The sequence below is a fragment of the Berghia stephanieae genome, chromosome 1 (assembly GCF_034508935.2).
Source record: "Berghia stephanieae isolate SIO BIC M18660-M18661 chromosome 1, UCSD_Bste_1.3, whole genome shotgun sequence".
In the NCBI taxonomy this organism is placed as follows: domain Eukaryota; kingdom Metazoa; phylum Mollusca; class Gastropoda; order Nudibranchia; family Aeolidiidae; genus Berghia; species Berghia stephanieae.
This window is the reverse complement of record NC_088360.1, coordinates 60,383,397-60,406,736: the sequence shown is the minus strand read 5'-3', so window position 1 is coordinate 60,406,736 and position 23,340 is coordinate 60,383,397. Positions and strand designations below refer to the sequence as shown.

The 23,340-nt window shown below is 42.0% G+C and overlaps 1 protein-coding gene across 1 annotated transcript; it reads left to right on the top strand.

Annotated features, from left to right (window-relative positions):
- Positions 1–2,174: 2,174 nt before the first annotated feature.
- On the top strand, positions 2,175–21,573 carry LOC144964367 (galactosylceramide sulfotransferase-like). Its single transcript, XM_078898534.1, has 2 exons — positions 2,175–2,436; positions 19,530–21,573. The coding sequence occupies exons 1-2, from the start codon at positions 2,411–2,413 to the stop codon at positions 20,737–20,739; spliced, it is 1,236 nt and encodes a 411-aa protein (XP_078754660.1). The 5' UTR covers positions 2,175–2,410; the 3' UTR covers positions 20,740–21,573.
- Positions 21,574–23,340: the final 1,767 nt, after the last annotated feature.

The following is a 23,340-nucleotide window of genomic DNA, read 5'->3' as shown; positions in this document are numbered from 1 at the left end:
TGGTGGTGTTTGTAGTAGTAGTGGTAATGAAGCGGCTATGTGGTCTAGTAGTATGACACTCGCTTCCGGATCGGAAGGTCCTGGGTTCGAGCCTCGCGCTCGGCGCATAGTTGAGTCCTTGGAAAAGGCTCTTTACTCACATTCTCTCACCGTACTCAGGTGTAAAATGAGTACCTGGCCGTTAACAGAGTTGTCTTTGTCCGAAAAATTGTAATATCGCCTAACAGGCGTCATGTCCCGTCCTACATGTTAAATGTTGACCACGGACCCCTTGTAAAGCGCTTTGAGCACATTTAGTAGATATTGCACTATATAAAGCTCAATTTAAAAAAATATATATATTTCAATGATGATGATATGGTGGTGGTGGTTGCAGTAGTAGTAGTGGTAGTGATGATAATGTGGTGGTGGTTGTAGTTGTAGTAGTAGTGATAGTGATGATGATGTGGTGGTGGTTGTAGTAGTAGTGGTAGTGATGATGATGTGGTTGTGGTGGTTGTAGTAGTAGTTGTAATGGTGATGATATGGTGGTAGTGGTGGTTGCAGTAGTAGTGGTAGTGATGACGATGTGGTTGTGGTGGTTGTAGTAGTAGTGGTAATGGTAATGATATGATGGTAGTGGTGGTTGTAGTAGTAGTGGTAATGGTAATGATATGGTGGTGGTTGTAGTAGTAGTGGTAGTGATGCTATTGTGGTGGTGGTTGTAGTAGTTGAGGTAGTGATGTGGTGGTGGTTGTAGTAGTAGTGGGGGTGGTGGTTGTGGTAGTAGTGGTAATGATGATGATATGGTGGTGGTGGTTGCAGTAGTAGTGGTAGTGATGACGATGTGGTTGTGGTGATTGTAGTAGTGGTAGTGATGATGATGTGCTGGTGGTGGTGTAGTAGTAGTGGTAGTGATAATGATGTGGGGCTGGTGGTTGTAGTAGTAGTGTTAGTGATGATATTGTGGAGGTGGTTGTAGTAGTAGATGATGTGGTGGTTGGAAAACACATTACAGGTTATTATAATACATGATTACACACATTCTCTAACCTCATTTTTTGACAGCTTCGTTGTGCCATAAATATACGCAACAGTTCTGAAACATTTTATTGTGGATTTTGATACTGTTTGTTGTTTTTCTTGTGTCGTTATGTTGACATAGATACCGAATGAATGGTAATTACTACATTCTCAGCCAACAACAAAATGGCGCTGAATGCTTTCATTGGTGGACACTTTTTAGGCTTCGTACGTATTCTCATTCGTTTAATTCTATGATTATTTCAAACTCCTCCATTTTGGATCATTTAAACCCCCATCTATCTTTGTTAAGAAACTTTCTGATTTTGTTAATTTGGCAAGTTCTTCATCTCTCTGTTTAATTTTTCTTTTTGGAGATTCACCTTTATAACATCTGGTTGACATCTTGCAAATAAAAACAGGAGAAAATTGTTTGTGAATGTACGAATATTTTGAAGTTTTTTTCTTTCTTTTTCTAGCAATTCTTTTAGCCTTGGATACTCACGGATTCCATGCTTGTGAAAACCCTTATAATTCTCGGGTTGTTATTTGATCCCAGGACAATTGTTCACTTGGACAATCATTTGTTTTGGTCCCCCAAGAAAGTGGGGACCCAAGGCTATATCATGTCGTGTGGTTTCGATGTAAATCAGTAACTATATTATTATGTCTACAGCTTAGCTACTACACTTGGAATTTCACGATAATTTATCACAATGTTATTTCCACCTGTTTTAACACAGCTACTCAATCGCTGTTGGGTGGATGTTTAGTTTTATAATTGTAAAAAAAAAAAATCTGAAACAAAAACAAATAACCCCGACTCGATCTAATTCGAGGCCAGTCTGATTATTAAAAATCGAATTATCGACCAAACGAGGTCTCCTTTCAAGGGCCTCTTAATACGGCACCTCATTTGTAACAACTTAGTAAGTATTAGGGTGACACTAGACGTCTAGTCAATCGATAGCCAGAATGGCTAACCACCCTTTCAAGTTGTTACAGTGTTGATTGTAGTTATTTCAGGGGATTAACGCCACCGACATTATAGAGAAGACCACTTCAGCCGAGCTAATCTTATAATATTATAGTTGACGGCGATATCCAACCAATGAGCTGTACTTACCACGCTCACTGTAGCCTTAAATCCTCATCAACGTTGTCATCAAAACATGGCTTTAATCTCTTGCTAAGACGTCTATTTTTTGTTTGCAATGAGTTGGAAAGGAATAAAATACGGCACTATGGTGCATAAGCATTGGATGATGAGCTTGCACTATTTCGTATTATTTCATTCATATTTCCAAGGACATCCGAATGGGTTTATTACGCTTATCTCAGTGCCAATAAAAACACAGAGAAACGTTAACTGTAAATGGTTTTGTGATTTGTTTTTATTCCCAATGAAATGGCAACATTTTTTACGAAGAAATGGTGAGTGCGCCTTTGTTTATCTTGTTTTGTTATTGCCTTTCATTTTACATTTCTTTTTTTTATTTTTTTTTTTTTTTTCATCTTCACAAAAATCGATAACTATTCCCAACAGTGAATGATGGAAATTCAATGATGATGATGATGATGATGGTGATAAGGATGATGATGATGCTGATGTTTATTATTATTATTATTATTATTATTATTATTATTATTATTATTATTATTATTATTATTATTATTATTATTATTATTATTATATCATTATGTTGATGATGATGATGATGATGATGATGATGATGATGATGATGATGATGATGATGATGATATTGATGATTAAGACCATTGACTGTTAATTATCCATTAAAAAAAAAAGATAAAGTACGGAAAGACCATCAATTACTCATTGTGTGCGATGCATTAGTTTTACTACTTAAAACGAAAGGCACATGAGCCTGAAATGTTTTTCATCTAAAACAAAACAAAACAAAAAATAATAAGATTCTGCATGCTTACAAATCCTTCATTGTTTTTAAATATTCCAAACCGTACTCTTAACACGATAGACATTAAAATTTATTTAGTATTTACAGAGAAGGTAAAAGGATCATTAGAATTTCTCTGGTAGTTGTAATAATAGAAGTCGTATAGTAGTAGTAGTAGTAGTAGTAGTAGTAGTAGTAGTAGTAGTAGTAGTAGTAGTAGTAGTAGCAGCAGCAGCAGCAGCAGCAGCAGTAGTAGTAGTAGTAGTAGTAGTAGTAGTAGTAGTAGTAGTAGTAAGTAGTAGTAGTAGTAGTAGTAGTAGTAGTAGTAGTAGTAGTAGTAGTAGTAGTAGTAGTAGTAGTAGTAGTTGTAGTAGTAGTAGTAGTAGTAGTAGTAGTAGTAGTAGTAGTAGTAGTAGTCTAGTAAATTACTAAATCTAATCCTCGTTCATGAAAACGGGCCCATGTGATGCAGTCCAGAGAATTTGGTGGCCAACCTTCATAGTGAATGAAAACGTCCTGGTGATTGACAATGAAGAAACTCTTGGCAAGTCCTAGAGTTATACCAATGAGCTCCATCTTTAACCCACAAAAATGAAATCATCTTTAGGGTAGAGCTCCTTGCAAGCAGACAGTAAGTATTTCTGTAAATGTTCTGTGTACAACGGAGCCGCCACTTTCTTTTTGTCGGGATCGACGAAAAAGGGCTTTGTGAATCCTTTAATGGGAACACAACACGATACAATGATTTCTGTGAGAATTGATTGATTATGTGACACGGCTTATCCAAAGGAATGTCTCTTTTTGATCATGTAATATAACGACAGCTAATTTGAATATTTTATTGCGTTTGTCACCAAAAAAAATTCTGATTTTGAAAACACATGTTTTTCGACCTCAGTTTTACTGTTGTACCGTTTCAAAACTTCGAAATAGCTTTGAAGATGCACTGACAATTGTCTTTTATTTATCATTCCTTATACACTCGATGGATGAATACCTGTGATTTGTCAGATTTTCGCTGAATGCGTGTGTTTCCCGTGTGTGTGTGTGTGTGTGTGTGTGTGTGTGTGTGTGTGTGTGTGTGTTTGTGTTATACATAAAAGCAATTACCTAAGATATCAAGCAATGTGGCATGCTGATTTTGATTGCTGTGTAAAATAATTAGAAATTCATTTAGTCCCAGGTTTATTCCCCACTGATATCCTTTTTACACAGTCCCAGGTTAACTCCCCACTAGTGTGCAATTCCCTGACTCCCAGGTTCACTCCCCACTGGCTCCCATATCCTATAGTGTCAGGTTCATTCTCCTCTGGTACTCAACTCCCATATCCGGCTTCAACTTTCAATGGTATCCATCTCCCTGATTCCCGCCCTGATTCCCAGGATCAACCCCCACTGTTGCCAAACTCCCATAACTTTGCCGGATATTGTCGGGTTTCGGCGGGTTTCGTAATAAAGCACTAATTCTTTTTTACGAAACCCGCCGAAACCGGCCGATAACCTTAGTCTCAGGTTCACTCCCGACTGGTGTACACTTCCCTGAGTCTCGGGTTCACTCCCCACAGTTGTCTACTTCCCATAAGGGAGATGGATAACTGTGGGTATCCGAGCCGAACTATAGGAGTTGGGTACCAGAGGAGAATGAACCTGACACTATAGAAGGTGGGCGCCAGTGGTGAGTGAACCTGGGACTCAGGGAATTGCAAACTAGTGGGGAGTTAACCTGGGAATATGTAAAAAGGATATCAGTGGGAAATAAACCTGGGACTAAAGGAAGATGGATACCATTGACAGTTGAAGCCGGATATGGGAGTTGAGTACCAGAGGAGAATGAACCTGACACTATAGGAGGTGGGCGCCAGTGGGGAGTGAACCTGGGACTATGTAAACAGGATATCAGTGGGAAATAAACCTGGGACTAAGGGAAGGATACATGAAAGTTGAAGCAGTTGGGAGTTGAGTACGAGTAAAACGAACGTGGACATGGGGGAAAGGGATGTAAAGATAGTGAAAAAATTGGTAAGGAGAATGGACTAAAGGAGGATGATAGTTTGAGGGAGATATAAAGTGGTCCATGGAGAACTGGGATGGAAGGACAGTTGGATGAACTGGGATCGGGAAATGGAATTGGACTACGAGCGAGTGGAGTGAATTGGGACGCCAACAATATGGAAAGAATGGACGACAGAGTGGAGAACCTGGGAGTGAACTGGACGTGGGGATATGAATGGTAACCGGATAAGGTAAAAACTACAGGGAGATGGGACTTGGAGTGAGCCGGATTGAGAGTTGAAGAATTGGGCATTGAGGAATGGGACGAATGGGGATGGGCACGTTAGTTGGACCAGGGAGGAGGACACATAAGGGGTACCGGGGTGAATGGATGGGTACCAGGGAATACGATTGAGGTAGAGATGGAGTGAATGGGCTGGGAGTGAACCATGGAGTAACTGGATTGAACATGGGAGTTAAAGAATTGGGAAAAGGAGTAATAAACCTGGGAAGGGAATGGACATTAAGATGAACCGGATAGGAGTGGGATGAACAATATAGGAGATGGGCGGGCAGTTGGAAGTGAAACGTGGGAGCAGGAAGGGATTATGGTAAAAAGGATTAATGGAATAAACAGGACAAGTGGAGGAACCGTGATATAAGGCAGATGGGATTACTAGAGATAAGAGAACTATGGAGTTGGCCAGGTGAATGAACCGAAAAGGATCAGTGGGAAGAACCGGTAGGATAACGATGATAGTGAAGCGATAGAAATGGCAGGGGAATGGAGAATAGGGATGGCGATGTAGATGGCTAGGGAATGAAGGATGGGAGTTAACCTGGGACTGGGAAGTGTAATTGTGGAACGGGCCTGGGGTGGTAACGTGGAGAATGGAACATGGAGTTGGGACAGGGGAGAATGAACTGGGGAACTGACAAGGGAGTGAACCTGAGAATTGAAATGAATCAGTGGGAAATAACTGGAAATGGAAATGGACCATGGAAATTAACGGATAAGGGAGATGAGAAATGGATGAAGGGATATGGGAGTTGAGATGAACCGGATATGGGAGTTGAGATGAACCTGACATATGGAGAGGGGCCAGTGTGGAGTAACTGGGGATCGGGAAGTGCATAATGGGGAAACACAGGGGGAGTACTGGGAAATGTAAAAGGATATATTTGGAAATAAACTGGGATAAGGGAGATGGATACCAGAAAGTTGAGGATATGGGATACAGGGAGAATGAACCTGACTAAGGAGATGGGAGTTGAGTGAACCTGACTCAGGATGCCATTGGAGTAACTGGACGGGAGATGAACTATGGGTACCGAGGAACTAGATTGTAAAGGAAATGAAGGACTAAGAGTGGGCCATGGTGAACCGGATAGGAATTGCAAGGGAGTTAACTGGAATAGAAAGGCAGTGGGATAAACCTGGGACTAGGGAAGGTACCATTGAGTTAACCGATGGGAGTGATACAGGGAATAACCGACATATAGGAGTGGGGGCAGTGGAATAAACGGGCAGTAAAAGAATGTGGAATAAACTGGGATAAGGGAATGATAATGAAAGTGAAAAATGGGATGAGACAGAATGAATGACCGAATTGGAGTGGCGAGTGATGAACGACTATGAAAAGGTCAGTGGAAATAAACCGGGACTAAAGGGGATATAGAAAATTGAAGGGAATGAAATTTGAAGGAGAGAATGATATAGAGATGGGATGTAGGACTGGGATGGAAAGTGACCTTGTTAACGGGATGTGGGGAATAACTGGGTATCGAGATATAGATTGGACGAGGAGAAGACTGCTAAGAAGGGGGCGCGTGGAGTGAGGCTGTGGATTGAACCAGGGGGAGTAACAATTAAAGGTATGTGGGAATGGATAAAGGGAGAGGATACCATAAGTTGAGCCGAGGATGAATGAACTGACACTATAGGGTGGGCAGTTGGAGTGAATGACCAGGGAGTTAACCTGAGTTAACGGATGGAATGATAATGGGGATCGGCGAATAGAGTTGTACCAGGGAGATGACTGACAATAGGTGGGCGCCAGTGGGGAGTGAACTGGGACTCGTGGAATGCACCATTGGGGTTAACCTGGATTGTAAAGGTATCAGGGGAAATAGATGGACAAGGGAATGGTACCTGAAAGTTAGCGTTGGGAGTGGATGAACTGACTTGGAATGCCCAGTTTGGAGTAACTGGACTAGGAAGGACATAATGGGAAACTGGGATAACGGGAATTGAAAAGCATAGGGGAGATAACCTGACTAAAGGAGATGGACATTGAGTGAACCGATGGGAGTGATCAAATGTGCAACATGGAGTGGGGAGTGGATACGGGAATAAAGGATAAGGGAAATAAACTGGGAAAGGAGTGGATACATTGAATGAACCGAATGAGTGGCCAGAGGAAAGACTGAATATAGGAATGGGGCATGGATGAATGGACAGGAGTGACCATGGATTAACCGATGGAGGGATAACTGGGTATCGAGCGACAGGTGGGTACCAGAGGAAGAGTGACAATGAGTGCCCGTGGGGAGTGATGACTGTGGAATGCACAACAGTGGGGTACGAGATTGTAAAAGGATTCAGTGGGTAACCTGGGACTAAAGGGGATTGAAAGTGGCGGATGGTTAACCTGAAAGAGTGAACATGGATACGATGTGAGTGGATAATGGGTACGAGCCATAAGGAGTTGGGTACAGAGGAGAATGACTGACACTATAGAAGGTGGCGCCGTGGGGAGTGAACCTGGGACTCGTGGAATTGAACGTGGGGATAGGAAATTAAAGGTACAGGGAAATAACCTGACTAAAGGGTGGATACCTGAAGGCGGATATGGGAGTGAGAATGAACTGAACATAGGAGATGGGCGCCAGTGTGGAGTGAACCTGGGATCAGGGAAGGACATCAATTGGTGCAAACCAGTGGGTGAGTTAACTGGGAATATGTAAAAAGGGATTATTTGGAAATAAACCTGGGACTAAAGGGAGATGGATACCATTGAAAGTGAAGCCGGGATATGGGAGTTGGTACAGAGGAGATATGAACCTGACACTATAGGAGATGGGCGCCAGTGTGGAGTGAACCTGGGATCAGGGAAGTGCCACCAATTGGGAAGTTAACCTGGACTGTGGGAGATGGATAACTATGGGTATCCGAGCGAACTATAGGAGTGGGTACCAGAGGAGAATGAACGGACACTATAGAAGGTGGGCCCAGTGGGGAGTGAACTGGGACTCAGGTATATTGCACACTGTGGGGAGTTAACCTGGGAATATGTAAAAAGGATATCAGTGGGAAATAAACCCGGGACAAAGGGAGATGGATACCATTGAAAGTTGAAGCCAGATATGGGAGGTTGAGTACCAGAGATGAATGACCTGACATAGGAGGTGGGCGCGAGGGAGTGAAAACCGGGACTATGTAAAAAGGATATCAGTGGGAAAAAACCTGGGATAAAGGGAGATGGATACCATTGAAAGTTGAAGCCAGATATGGGAGTGGGAGTACCAGAGATGAATGAAACCTGACACTATAGGAGGTGGAGCCAGTGGGGAGTGAAACGGGACTATGTAAAATGGATATCAGTGGGAAATAAACCTGGGACTAAAGGGAGATGGATACGATGAAAGTTGAAGCCGGATATGAAGTTTGGTACCAGAGGAGAATGAACCTGACACTATAGGAGATGGGCGCCAGTGTGGAGTGACCTGGACTCAGGAAGTGCACACCAATTTGGAGTTAACCCGGGGACTGTGGGAGATGGATAACTGTGGTATCCGAGCCAACTATAGGAGTTGGTACCAGAGGAGAATGGACCTGACATATAGAGGTGGGCGCGGTGGGGAGTGAACCTGGGACTCGTGGAATTGCACACCAGTGGGGAGTTAACCTGAGAATATGTAAAAAGGATATCAGTGGGAAATAAACCTGGGACTAAAGGGAGATGGATACCATTGAAAGTTGAAGCCGGATATGGGAGTTGAGAATGAACCTGACACTATAGGAGATGGGCGCCAGTTTGGAGTGAACCTGGGGACTCAGGGAGTGTACACCATTGGAGATTAACCTGGGACTGTGGGAGATGGATAACTGTGGGTATCCGAGCCGAACTATAGGAGTTGGGTACCAGAGGAGAATGAGCTGACACTATAGAAGGTGGGGCAGAGGGGAGTGAAACTGGGACTCGTGGAATTGCCACCAGTGGGGAGTTAACTGGAAATGTGAAAAGAGTTATCAGTGGGAAATAAATGGGACTAAAGGGAGATGGATACCATTGAAAGTTGAAGCCGGATATGGGAGTTGAGAATGAACCTGACACTATAGGAGATGGGCGCCAGTGTGGAGTGAACCTGGGACTCAGGGAAGTGCACATTAATTGGGTGCAAACCAGTGGGGAGTTAACCTGGGAATATGTAAAAAGGATATCAGTGGGAGATAAACCTGGGACTAAAGGGAGATGGATACCATTGAAAGTTGAAGCCAGATATGGAGTTGAGTACCAGAATGATGAACCTGACATATAGGAGGTGGGCGCCAGTGGGGAGTGAAACGGGATATGTAAAAAGGATATCAGTGGGAAATAAACTGGATAAAGGGGATGGATACGATTGAAAGTGAAGCGGATATGAAAGTTGGTACCAGAGGAGAATGAACCTGACACTATAGGAGATGGCGCCGTGTGGAGTGAACTGGATCAGGAAAGTGACACATTGGAGTTACCTGGACTGTGGAGATGGATATGTGGGTATCCGAGCCCAACTATAGGAGTTGGTACCAGAGGAGAATGGACCTGACACTATAGAAGGTGGGCGCCAGTGGGGAGTGAACCTGGGACTCAGGGAATTGCACACCAGTGGGATGTTAACCTGGGACTGTGTAAAAAGGATATCAGTGGGAAATAAACCTGGGACTAAAGGGAGATGGATACCATTGAAAGTTGAAGCCGGATATGGGAGTTGAGTACCAGAGGAGAATGAACCTGACACTATAGGAGATGGGCGCCAGTGTGGAGTGAACCTGGGACTCAGGGAAGTGCACACCAATTGGGAGTTAACCTCGGACTGTGGGAGATGGATAACTGTGGGTATCGGAGCCGAACTATAGGAGTTGGGTACCAGAGGAGAATGAACCTGACACTATAGAAGGTGGGCGCCAGTGCGGAGTGAACCTGGGAATCAGAGAATTGCACACCAGTGGGGAGTGAACCTGGGAATCAGGGAATTGCACACCAGTGGGGAGTTAACCTGTGAATATCTAAAAAAGGATATCAGTGGGAAATAAATCCGGCTTCAACTCCCAATGGCATCCATCTCCCTTTAGTCCCAGATTTATTTCCTACTGATATCCTTTATACATATTCCCAGGTTAACTCCCCAATGGTGTGCAATGCCCTGAGTCCCAGGTTCACTCTCCACGGGCGCCCACCTCCTATAGTGTCAGATTAATTCTCCTCTGGTACCAAGCTCTAATATCCGGCTTCAACTGTCAATGGTATCCATCTCCCTTTAGTCCCAGGTTTATTTCCTGCTGATATCCTTTTTACATAGTCCCAGGTCACACCCCACTGGCGCCCACCCCCTATAGTGTCAGGTTCATTCTCCTCTGGTACCCAACTCCCAAATCCGGCTTCAACTCCCAATGGTATCCATCTCCCTTTAGTCCCAGATTTATTTCCTACTGATATCCTTTTTACATAGTCCCAGGTTCACTCCCCACTGGCGCCCACCTCCTATAGTGTCAGATTCATTCTCCTCTGGTACCAAGCTCTCATATCCGGCTTCAACTTTCAATGGTATCCATCTCCCTTTAGTCCCAGGTTTATATCCCACTGATATCCTGTTTACATAGTCCCAGGTTAACTCCCCACTGGTGTGCAATTCCATGAGTCCCAGGTTCACTCCCCACTGGCGCCCACCTTCTATAGTGTCAGGCTCATTCTCCTCTGGTACCCAACTCCTATAGTTCGGCTCGGATACCCACAGTTATCCATCTCCCACAGTCCCAGGTTAACTCCCAATGGTGTACACTTCCCTGAGTCCCAGGTTCACTCCAAACTGGCGCCCATCTCCTATAGTGTCAGGCTCATTCTCCTCTGGTACTCAACTCCCATATCCGGCTTCAACTTTCAATGGTATCCATCTCCCTTTAGTCCCAGGTTTATTTCCCACTGATATCCTTTTTACACAGTCCCAGGTTAACTCCCCGCGGGTTTCGTAATAAAGCACTAATTCTTTTTTACGAAACCCGCCGAAACCGGCCGATAACCTTGGTCTCAGGTTCACTCCAGACTGGTGTACACTTCCCTGAGTCTCGGGTTCACTCCCCACAGTTGTCTACTTCCCATAACGTTGCTGGATATTGTCGGGTTTCGCCAGGTTTCGGCGGGTTTCGTAAAAAAGCACTAGTTCTTTTTTACGAAACCCGCCGAAACCCAGTCCCAGGTTCACTCCCCAATGGTGTACACTTCCCTGAGTTCTAGGTTTACTCCCCACTGCCACCTACTTCCCATAACTTTGTCGGGATTCGTCGGGTTTCGTCGGGTTTCGCTGGGTTTCGTAAAAAAGACACACCGGTTATGTGCGGCTTTTGTTGCCTCATGCCAGTTTGTTCCCATCTCTTCTAGCTCCGCCTCTGAGTTTCTCCTCCAGCTACTACGTGGCTGGCCTCTCTTCCTCTTGCCTTGCAGGTTCCACGTCAGGGATTGGCGTGTGGTGATGGTTTCCTCAATGTTAGTCTTATCCAGAACCACTTCCACCGCAGAATCTGCTCAGTCATTGGTTCTGCCTAGCGGCGGGCATTCAGAACATGTTCCTGGTACGACTGTGTTCCTGGTGGCGTTGTTCCTGGTCCGTAACCTGTTCCTGCTCCAAATTCGAGCGATTCGCGATTGTTCCGGTCGAAGAGTTTCGTATCAGTCATGTCCTAAGTAGTACGGCGCATAGATAACACAGGTACGGCGTGCGTACTCGTGTTTGTGGTACCAACCACAGACAGACGAGAGGTTCAGACGATAGATAACACATGTACGGCGTGCATACTCGTGTTTGTGGTACCTACCAACCACAGACAGACGAGAGGTTCAGACTGGAGGGAGGGACGTAGGCTGGTTTGCGCTCTCTCTCTCTCTCTCTCTCTCTCTCTCTCTCTCTCTCTCTCTCTCTCTCTCTCTCTCTCACTCTCTCTCTCTCTATACACACACACACACACACACACACACAAACACACAGTAACAGTAACATGACCAGGAACGTGTTACTGGTGTATGTTCCTGGTAAATGTTCCTGGTTGAGCTATGTTCCTGGTGTTACTGTTCTCGATAACCAAAACCCGTGCGGCACTAGTTCTGCCCAGCTCGCTCCCACAGGTCTTCAGATTTCACTGGAAAGACTACCGTGATAGCAACATGTTTTCAGTTTAATGATTGGTGTCTGCTGGAATAAGCTGGCAAGGAAGGATAAGATTACATTTCATTGACACGTCAACCACAAAAGTGAACGGGCAAATTATGTAACATTGTTAGAAGAAAAATTTATTCCAGACCTTGTATCACTTTGTCCCGATCGGTCATTTGTTTTTCAATGAGACGGGGTAACCCTGCCCTGTCTTATTTTACGATAAAAAGAGATTCGATTAATTTCTAAAGACAAATGGCCTCTAATGAATCCTAACATGAATCCCGTGGACTGCAGCAGTTTGGTTAATTATGTCCAACATGGTTTATAAGGGTCGCACAACGATTTACACCCAGGCAGTGTTAAAAATGTCATTTCAAAATGCAATGGACCGAATCGCAATTCAAGACATTACAAAAGAATAATGGAATAAAAATGCTGCGGAGAGTGATAAAGCAAAATTGGGGATCGACAGATCTCATCAAAACTTGAGAATTACGTCAAAATCTTCAATATATGGTAATTTTGAGGTGTGTCTATTGAAACAATCGTCAAATAAATATTTCTCAATATATTTTCTTGTGAATTTGTATAGGCTACATCAAGGAATTTACCCAATGGAAACCGTACGGTTCTCTTATTGGCTAATCAACCAGCGGCCTCGATGAGAAAAATATCCGCCATTGAGACATGGGCTGGGAATCGCGTTACTATAGTAAACAAGCGCTGATCGGCCGTTCATGAAATCTAAGAAAATAACTTCCTGCTCGCTCGTTTAACTCAAAATTATTCAAAACGATGTCTCTAAAATGATATTAATGTGACTTCTTAAGGTTTTCTTCACGATCAAAACCACACAACATTCTATTAATTATTACGTCCTAGGCAAAAAGGAATATTGACAGGTCGACCGAGAGTTGAACTCGTCAGACGACAAACATCAATGCGAAGTGAAGAGAGAGTCAAGCTCTTGTTTGTCTTGTCCTGTTCTATATAGAGAAAAGGATAAATAGTATAGCCTCGTGTGTGAGTGGTTGCGTGTCATAGTCATGTTTTAAAATTGTTTCTGTTTATGTGTGTAGTGATGACTCTCACACTCACTGCATCATCATAGCAAAGAGACGCCAACTTTAAATTTGGCTCACAGGAATTTCAGACACCACTCGTAGGAATTTCAATGCCGAAAGAGGAATTCCCGCACACAAGAAAGGGGAACTGGGGTGGTATTTGGCATAAATATTGTATAGTATCTAGTTCTAAATAGATAACTGATTAGAATTATATTATGATATATAAACACAATGCCAAATACAATTCCGACGTTTCCTTATTTCAAATGAAGTAAAGCTCTAAAACCTAATGGTAGTGATTGTAGTACTGGTGGTAGTGAGGATGATGTGGTGTTGGTGGTGGTTGTAGTTGTAGTAGTAATAGTGATGATGATGTGGTGGTGTTGATGATTGTAGTTGTAATAGTAGTGGTAGTGATGATGATGTGGTGGTGGTTGTAGTTGTAGTAGTAGTGGTAATGGTAATGATATGGTGGTGGTGGTGGTTGTAGTAGTAGTGGTCGTGATGATGATGTGGTGGTGGTGGTTGTAGTAGTGGTAATGATGCGGCTATGTGGCCAAGTAGTATGACACTCGCTTTCGGATCGGAAGGTTCTGGGTTCAGCCTCGCGCTCGGCGCATAGTTGAGTCCTTGGAAAAGGCTCTTTCCTCACATTCTCTCACCGTACTCAGGTGTAAAATGAGTACCTGACCGTTAACAGAGTTGTCTTTGTCCGAAAAATTGTAACATCGCCTAACAGGCGTCATGTCCCGTCCTACATGTTAAATGTTGACCAGGGACCCATTGTAAAGCGCTTTGAGCACATTTAGTAGATATTGCACTATATAAAGCTCAATTTAAAAAAAAAATTCAATGATGATGATATGGTGGTAGTGGTTGCAGTAGTAGTGGTAGTGATGATAATGTGGTGGTGGTTGTAGTTGTAGTATTAGTGATAGTGATGATGATGTGGTGGTGGTTGTAGTAGTAGTGGTAGTGATGATGATGTGGTGGTGTGGTTGTAGTAGTAGTTGTAATGGTGATGATATGGTGGTGGCGGTTGTAGTAGTAGTGGTAATGGTAATGATATGGTGGTGGTTGTGGTGGTGGTGGTTGTTGTAGTAGTAGTGGTCGTGATGACGATGTGGTTGTTGTGGTTGTAGTAGTGGTAGTGATAATGATGTGGTGCTGGTGGTTGTGGTAGAAGTGGTAGTGATGATATTGTGGTGGTGGTTGTAGTAGTTGAGGTAGTGATGATGATGTGGTGGTGGTGGTTGTAGTAGTAGTGGTAGTGATGACGATGTGGTTGTGGTGGTTGTAGTAGTAGTGGTAGTGATGATGATGTGCTGGTGGTGGTGTAGTAGTAGTGGTAGTGATAATGATGGGGTGCTGGTGGTTGTAGTAGTAGTGTTAGTGATGATATTGTGGTGGTGATTGTAGTAGTAGAGGTAGTGCTGATGATGTGGTGGTGGTTGTTGCAGTTGTAGTGGTCGTGATGATGATGTGGTGGCGGTGGTTGTAATAGTGGTAGTAGTGATAGTGTAGTAGTAGTGGTAGTAATGATGATGGAGTGGTGGTCGTTGTAGTGGTGATGATGATGTGGTGGTGGTGTAGTGGTAGTAATAATGATGCAGTGGTGGTGATTGTAGTAATTGTGGTAGTGATGAAGTGGTAATGGTGGTTGCAGTAGTAGTGACAGTGATGATGTGGTGGTTGGAATACACATTATAGGTTATTATAATACATGATTACACACATTCTCCAACTTCATTTTTTGACAGCTTCATCGTGGCATAAATATACGCAACAGTTCTGAACTATTTTATTTTGGATTTTGATATTGTTTGTTGTTTTTCTTGTGTCGTTATGTTGACATAGAGACCGAATGAATGGTAATGGTTACATTCCCAGCCCATGATAAAATGGCGCTGAATGCTTTCATTGGTGGACACTTTTTAGGCTTCGTACCTATTCTCATTCGTTTAATTCTATGGGCTACATACATTTCAATACACGCATCGTTGATATTGAAAATCCAATACCCGCTTACTTATATAAGTGTCAAAAATTCGCATCAAAACAAAAGACACAAGTTTTTAAAAAACTGCATAGACCGGTCTATATCATTGTTGCCTAATAGGGGAAATAAGCTGGACAGTTAATCATCTGAACAAAAATTATGTTCAGGTCTAAAATGAAATTATGGTGGATAATATTATGAATCTGTAAGTTTACAAAGAAAAGATTAATTTCATGTATCAATAGGCTAGTCGAGGAAAATAACTGGAAAGATGAAAATGACTTTCAAGGAAAGTTTTTGAAAGATACAGCATATAATAAAACACATATTTTTAAAATCACAGATTAGAAAGCTAATTTACCTATCATAGGTGTTTTATTCATCTTTCATAACTATAAGTACAAGAGGCACCGAAAGCCGCACGGAAGACATTTGGATGCTTAAAAGATCTGTGAAAAGTTTAACCTACAGTAAAATTGGACTCATGATGTCATTGATCTGTTACTCCAACTTTTATTTTTCTTTCAATCAGGGCTGGCGAGTCGGAGTCGGAGTCGGAGTCGGAGCCGGAGTCGGTAGGAGTCGGTTGTTTGAGGGTGGAGTCGGAGTCGGAGTCGGAGTCGGTTTTAGAAGTCCCGACCCCGACTACTTACCACTTTCAGACATTGCATTTTTATGGGTGTGTCTTTTTTCCGAAACCCGCCGAAACCCGACAAAGTTATGGGAAGTAGGTGGCAGTGGGGAGTGAACCTAGAACTCAGGGAAGTGTGCACCATTGGGGAGTGAACCTGGGACTGGGTTTCGTCGGGTTTTTTAAAAAAGAACCAGTGCTTTTTTACGAAACCCGACCATATCCAGCAAAGTTATGGGAAGTAGACAACTGTGGGGAGTGAACCCGAGACTCAGGGAAGTGTACACCAGTCGGGAGTGAACCTGAGACTAAGTTTATCGGCGGGTTTCGTAAAAAAGAATTAGTGCTTTATTACGAAACCCGCTGAAACCCGCCGAAACCCGACAATATCCGGCAAAGTTATGGGAGTTTGGCAACAGTGGGGGGTGATCCTGGGAGTCAGGGAATTGCACACCAGTGGGGAGTTAACCTGGGACTTTGGGAGATGGATAACTGTGGGTATCCGAGCCGAACTATAAGAGTTTGGTACCAGAGGAGAATGAACCTGACACTATAGAAGGTGGGCGCCAGTGGGGAGTGAACCTGGGATTCAGGGAATTACACACCAGTGGGGATTTAACCTGGGAATATGTAAAAAAGGATATCAGTGGGAAATAAACCTGGGACTAAAGGAGATGGATACCATTGAAATTTGAAGCCGGGTATGAGAGTTTGGTACCAGAGGAGAATGAACCTGACACTATAGGAGGTGGGCGCCAGTGGGGAGTGAACCTGGGACTATGTAAACAGGATATCAGTGGGAAATAAACCTGGGACTAAAGGGAGATGGATACCATTGAAAGTTGAAGCCGGATATGAGAGCTTGGTACCAGAGAAGAATGAACCTGACACTATAGGGGGTGGGCGCCAGTGGGGAGTGAACCTGGGACTATGTAAAAAGGATATCAGTAGGAAATAAATCTGGGACTAAAAGGAGATGGATACCATTGGGAGTTGAAGCCGGATTTGGGAGTTGGGTACCAGGGGTGAGAGAAACCTGACACTATAGGAGGCGGGCGCCAGTGGGGAGTGAACCTGGGACTATGTAAAATGTATATCAGTGAGAAATAAACCTGGGACTAAAGGGAGATGAATACCATTGAAAGTTGAAGCCGGATATGAGAGTTTGGTACCAGAGGAGAATGAACCTGACACTATAGGAGGTGGGCGCCAGTGGGGAGTGAGTCCCAGGTTCACTCCCCACTGGCGCCCATCTCCTATAGTGTCAGGTTCATTCTCCTCTGGTACTCAACTCCCATATCCGGCTTCAACTTTCAATGGTATCCATCTCCCTTAAGTCCCAGGTTTATTTCCCACTGTAATCCTTTTTACACAGTCCCAGGTTAACTCCCCACTGGTGTGCAATTCCCTGACTCCCAGGTTCACTCCCCACTGGCGCCCACCTTCTATAGTGTCAGGTTCATTCTCCTCTGGTACCCAACTCCTATAGTTCGGCTCAGATACCCACAGTTATCCATCTCCCACAGTCCCAGGTTAACTCCAAATTGGTGTGCACTTCCCTGAGTCCCAGGTTCACTCCACACTGGCGCCCATCTCCTATAGTGTCAGGTTCATTCTCCTCTGGTACTCAACTCCCATATCCAACTATCAACTTTCAATGGTATCCATTTCCCTTTAGTCCCAGGTTTATTTCCCACTGATATCCTTTTTACACAGTCCCAGGTTCACTCTCCACTGGTGTACACCGCCCTGATTCCCAGGATCACCCCCCATTGTTGCCAAACTCCCATAACTTTGCCGGATATTGTCGGGTTTCGGCGGGTTTCGTAATAAAGCACTAATTATTTTTTACGAAACCCGCCGAAACCGGCCGATAACCTTAGTCTCAGGTTCACTCCCGACTGATGTACACTTCCCTGAGTCTCGGGTTCACTCCCCACAGTTGTCTACTTCCCATAACTTTGCTGGATATTGTCGGGTTTCGGCGGGTTTCGTAATAAAGCACTAATTCTTTTTTACGAAACCCGCCGAAACCGGCCGATAACCTTAGTCTCAGGTTCACTCCCGACTGATGTACACTTCCCTGAGTCTCGGGTTCACTCCCCACAGTTGTCTACTTCCCATAACGTTGCTGGATATTGTCGGGTTTCGGCGGGTTTAGTAAAAAAGCACTATTTCTTTTTTTTACGAAACCCGCCGAAACCCAGTCCCAGGTTCACTCCCCAATGGTGTACACTTCCCTGAGTTCTAGGTTCACTCCCCACTGCCACCTACTTCCCATAACTTTGTCGGGATTCGTCAGGTTTCGTCGGGTTTCGCAGGGTTTCGGCGGGTATCGTAAAAAAGACACACCGCATTTTTATATCATCCAATGTGTAATATTTTAGATACTAGATATAGATAGTATCCAGGCCTATAGAATTTGAAAAAAATTACATTGGTATTAGCTAAAGGTGAACTATGCTTTCAAAACCCCCTTTCCTACCCAACCTTCATGCTCTCGTGCTGTACATTTAAGTTGGCATCAATGCCAATCACCCCGTACCTGACTAGAGGGAGGGGTGGGGATGCTGACTCTTCAATGTTAAAGTTAGGTTATTAGAAAGTGGGATAACCATAAGACCATAAGAAGTGACTTTATTTTAGTATAAATGAAAATGGTTTCAGATTCAATATTGTCTTAATTTCACTTTTCCTCTTTTTGTTGGTCTTAATGACAGTTTTATTCATATCTTAGTTTCAGTTTCCTTTTTGTCTAGTTTCAGTTCCTTTTTTGTCCTAGTTTCAAATATGAAGCGGCTTGTATTGTTATAATACATATACTGGGGAAAAGCTAAAAGTAGCTGCGAGTGTTGGTTGCATATTATTACCTATTAATACTATGCTTGAGGAGTCGGAGTCGGAGTCGGGAGTCGGAGTCGGAGTCGGTTTCAAGGCTGGAGTCGGAGTCGGAGTCGGCGTCGGAGTCGGTTTAAAAATAACCGACTCCGCCAGCCCTGCTTTCAATGACCTTGAGTTAAAAGTATTTATTTGAAATTTTAAAAAAATATGACGATTGCGTTTTCTCTTTTGTTCAACTTAAGACTTTTAATGATCACTTGTGAAATTTCATTGTGACTGTCCCATGTCTCCCCAGGCTGTCCTAAGCATCCCTGGGTCGTGAACCAAGTCTCCTATTTTAGGTTCTGATTCAAAATCAATTATATCGGTCAACAAAGTATTTGTTTTGAATTTTCTAACTTTTAAAAAATCAAGATTCAAGATTAAATGCACTGGATGTGAAAAAATAAAAATGTTTACTTCTGAAATAAAGTTTTGGGAGATTTCCAAATTTAAAAGTGGATTATCGCACCGTATATATATATATATATATATATATATATATATATATATATATATATATATATATATATATATATATATATATATATATAGGTAAGTAGGTATATCCGCTTTTATATTAATTCATCGTGCAATTTAATAATCTGTTTACATCTAATTTACAGGAAGAGGATAGTTATACTTCTCTCAGTGGTTGGTTTCCTTATTGCCGTCATCACCATTGACAGTTATGCTTTTATGATAACTTTGAGAAAGTCATACAAGGTATTACAGGATCAAGATCCAAGTCAATCGTATTTCAGCAATACCCCTGCCGGCTATCTTCCTCCAAAAACAAACATCGTTTTTCTCAAGGTTCACAAAGCAGCCAGTACAACTGTGCAAAATATACTTTTGCGATATGCACTCTTTCATAAATTAAACGTTCTATTGTCTAAAGGATCCGAAGGGATTCACATCAACGAGCATTCGGACGTTATATCAGAAAATAAAATAATGTCTGTCCCACCTAATACACAATTCAACATTTTAACACATCATCTCATTTTCAACAAAAAGCACATCAGTCGATTCTTCCCACCCGACACTGTTTACGTTGGAATTGTTCGAGAACCTTATAGTAGATTTGTTTCGTCGATATATTATTACGGGACGAACTGGAACTACCCATCATTAAAAAATTTAATCGCGCAGAACAGTGATCCCGTCAACGCTTTTCTCACCAATCCGCACAAGTATGATCTAGAAAAGTCCAGGTCCTTTCTGAATAATCGTATGAGTCGTGATTTTGGTATGCCTCTTCCAAGTATTAAAAGGTCATTAACAGATAATAGGACAACAGAGAGCTTTGTCAAACGAGTGACATATGATTTAGATTTAGTTTTAGTAACGGAACACTTTGACGCTTCTGTTATCATGCTGAAAAGATTAATGAATTGGACATTTAAAGATATACTCTACATAAAAATAAATCAGCTAAACACTAATGTGAAACGAAAAACCATAGCCAACGATAGAATTAACAGAGCTTTGTATAAAAAATTTGCACCATCCGAATTTGCATTATATGAGCATTTTCTTTCCATATTCTTGGATAAAGTGAAAGCTCTTGGGCAGGATTTTGCGGAGGAAGTCGAGGCATTCAGACAAGCAAGGCAAATTGTCGAAAACTTTTGTGCAGAAATACGGGGGAAAATAAATCGAACTGGATTAGAAGTGGAAAGAACAAAATGGTCTCTATCTTTCAAGATAACACCACAGTACTGCGACTTGTTGGAAATGAATGAGGGCACTATGACTGATATAGTACGACTTTATCAAAATAATAGACTTATGAAATTTTTGAACGAGGCATTAGACTCAAATATGCATTGATCTTTTTTTCTTTTTTCTCTCCTTCTTCTTACGTTCTCCCGAAGAAGATCAAAGCTGGATTCTGATGCTGGTAACAAATACCCGGTCCACTGAAGGTCATCGGCATTGCCATTATAGTTTCGTAGTGATATCAGTATATTGAGGCCGGCATCTGTTTCCATCCATAGCATAAAGTGTGTACGTCTGTAAAACACAAGGTACACATGCCAGTATCTCCATGGCCAAATTTATAGTACATAATATGGTGTATAAGTCCACAGTGTACTGGGTCTGAAAATGAGAACCTCTCTTCCGCCCAATCCAATGTAGCGGTGAATGCTTATTTTAGAAATCGTCACAAACTCCACGTTTTCATATTTCTAAGATTTTAAAGAGACAACTGTCAATGTAAACATCACTTTGATTCACTCAAAATATCCATTACAACAATCTTAAATCAAGCCCATAATTGCGTTTGGATATGAGACCTGCTAATTCCAAATTCATCTTCTCACTTTTCTCCATTACTTTGTTCACAAGGTTTTGGGAGTTATTCAGAATTGTTACGATGACCTTCAAATTTTGTTTTGAACATGATCTTAACATGTATTGAGTAAAATCATATAGATATTGGTTTAGTTTAAGACAGTCTCGTGAAAATAGTGCACGCCGAAGGAGATATGTTGGTGTCATTCAATTTTATTTTCGTGGATAAACAAAAACCAAAAAAAAAAAAATATTAATCAGGACTAATTTTTGGCTCAAGTTTCTCCACTTGGAGCGAATTCAACTCTGAGGTAAAGTCGGTAAAAGTTTTATTAATCAATTCTGAATACATTTCATTATGAATAAAAATCGTCTTTGTTGTTGATTTTGTTATTGTTGTTATTGGGGTTTTACGGAGAATGTGACATTATTGGATCATTTCAGCGCCAGTAAAAAAAAAGAAGGAATAGTCAAAAAAGTTTGAGATCGAGTTAAACAAGCCCCTTAAAACAAAACAAAACAAAAAAAATATGAAAAGGCACAAGTTCAGCAGAGATAAAGAGTAGATCCAAGAGCAATATTATCTTGTAGCTAGTCTGACACCATCTAAAAGTGTGCGGCTATATGGTCTAGTGCTCTGGTAGGCGCATGATTGAGTCCTTGCAGAAGGCTATTAACTCGCGTTCTCTTACCGTACTCAGGTGAAAAATGAGTACATGGTCGTTAACAGAGTTGTCTCTGAAAAAAAATGTAATATGGCCTAACTGGCGTCATGTCCCTGAATGTTACATGTCGCTTTCGGCTAGGTACCCCTTGTAAAGCGCTTTGAGCACATTATTTTTTGCACTATTTTAAAGTTTAATTTTTGAAAGTCCCACAATGCCACTGCCACAGAACCTTCCTTAAAAGGGATACATTCAAGTTGTTACATAAGAAGAACCTAGCGGTGACAAAATAAAATATAATAATGGAGCTTGTGGTATGACACTCGAATTGGGATCGGAAGGTCCTGGGTTCGAGCCTCACTCGGCGCATATTTGAGTCCTTGGAAAAGGCTCTTTACTCACATTCTCACCGTACCCAGGATTAAATTGAATACCTTGCCATTAACAGCGTTATCACTGTCGGAATAAAATTGCAATGTCGCTTAACAGGCGTCATGTCTCGTTCTATATGTTCGTGTTGCTGTGGATTAGGGGTCCTTCCAGCACGTTTAGTTGATATTGTGCTATGTATAAACCTGAGTTTTTTGTTGTTTGATTTTAAGAAAGCCTCACCAATAATGTTTTATTTATAAATCCGCCTGTTTTCCCCTTAGCAAAAGACATGGCCTGGATAAAACTAAAATGGTCTCATTTCAGATCAAAGGCATAAAGCCGCATTGAAAGTGAAAGGGCAACGAATGATATAGAATAATAATAATAGAAAAATCCACCGACACAAGAAGGGCAAAAGGTTTCCCTCCCTAACAAGGACTCCAAAACGAAAAAACTAATATTATGAGACAGGCCAAAGCTGAGAAAATCGGTTAGATTAATGATGGTACCGGTTAGAATAAAATGGGGGAAACCTCAAGCAAATATGAAATCATGATTTTTCACAAACGAAATTGATTGATATGTCTAGATATATTATAACAGGTCCAACTTATGATAGGCAAAAAGGGGCAAATCTTCAGTCTAGAGCACTGAGTTGGACTTTTTTCTCTTGGTTTGATAAATACACAGCCGTATAGCTTTTCTGTTAAATATGACCAAAATCAAAGATTTGAAAAACAAACAAACACATAAACAAAATAAGAACAAAAACTCATAACATTTCAACGCCATTTATTCATTTTGCGACGTTTTCTCCAAAATTTGAAACAATCTAGAATCATGTGTATCACTCAATAACAAAAGCGCTTACAAAATATAGATTCAAGACTTTACAGATTTGTAGTACCGAGAGTACGAAAATCAAACAATAAAACAATCAATCGATAAATGAATAAAACAAAACATGTATGTGTACCCAAGACCACGTAATGTGTTTTTTAAAATGTTTTTAAGGGTTTTGCGGCGCTTGTTTTGTTTGATGTTTTTGTTTTTAAGGGTTTTACGGCGCTTGCAACACATTAAGGTTATATCAGCGCCA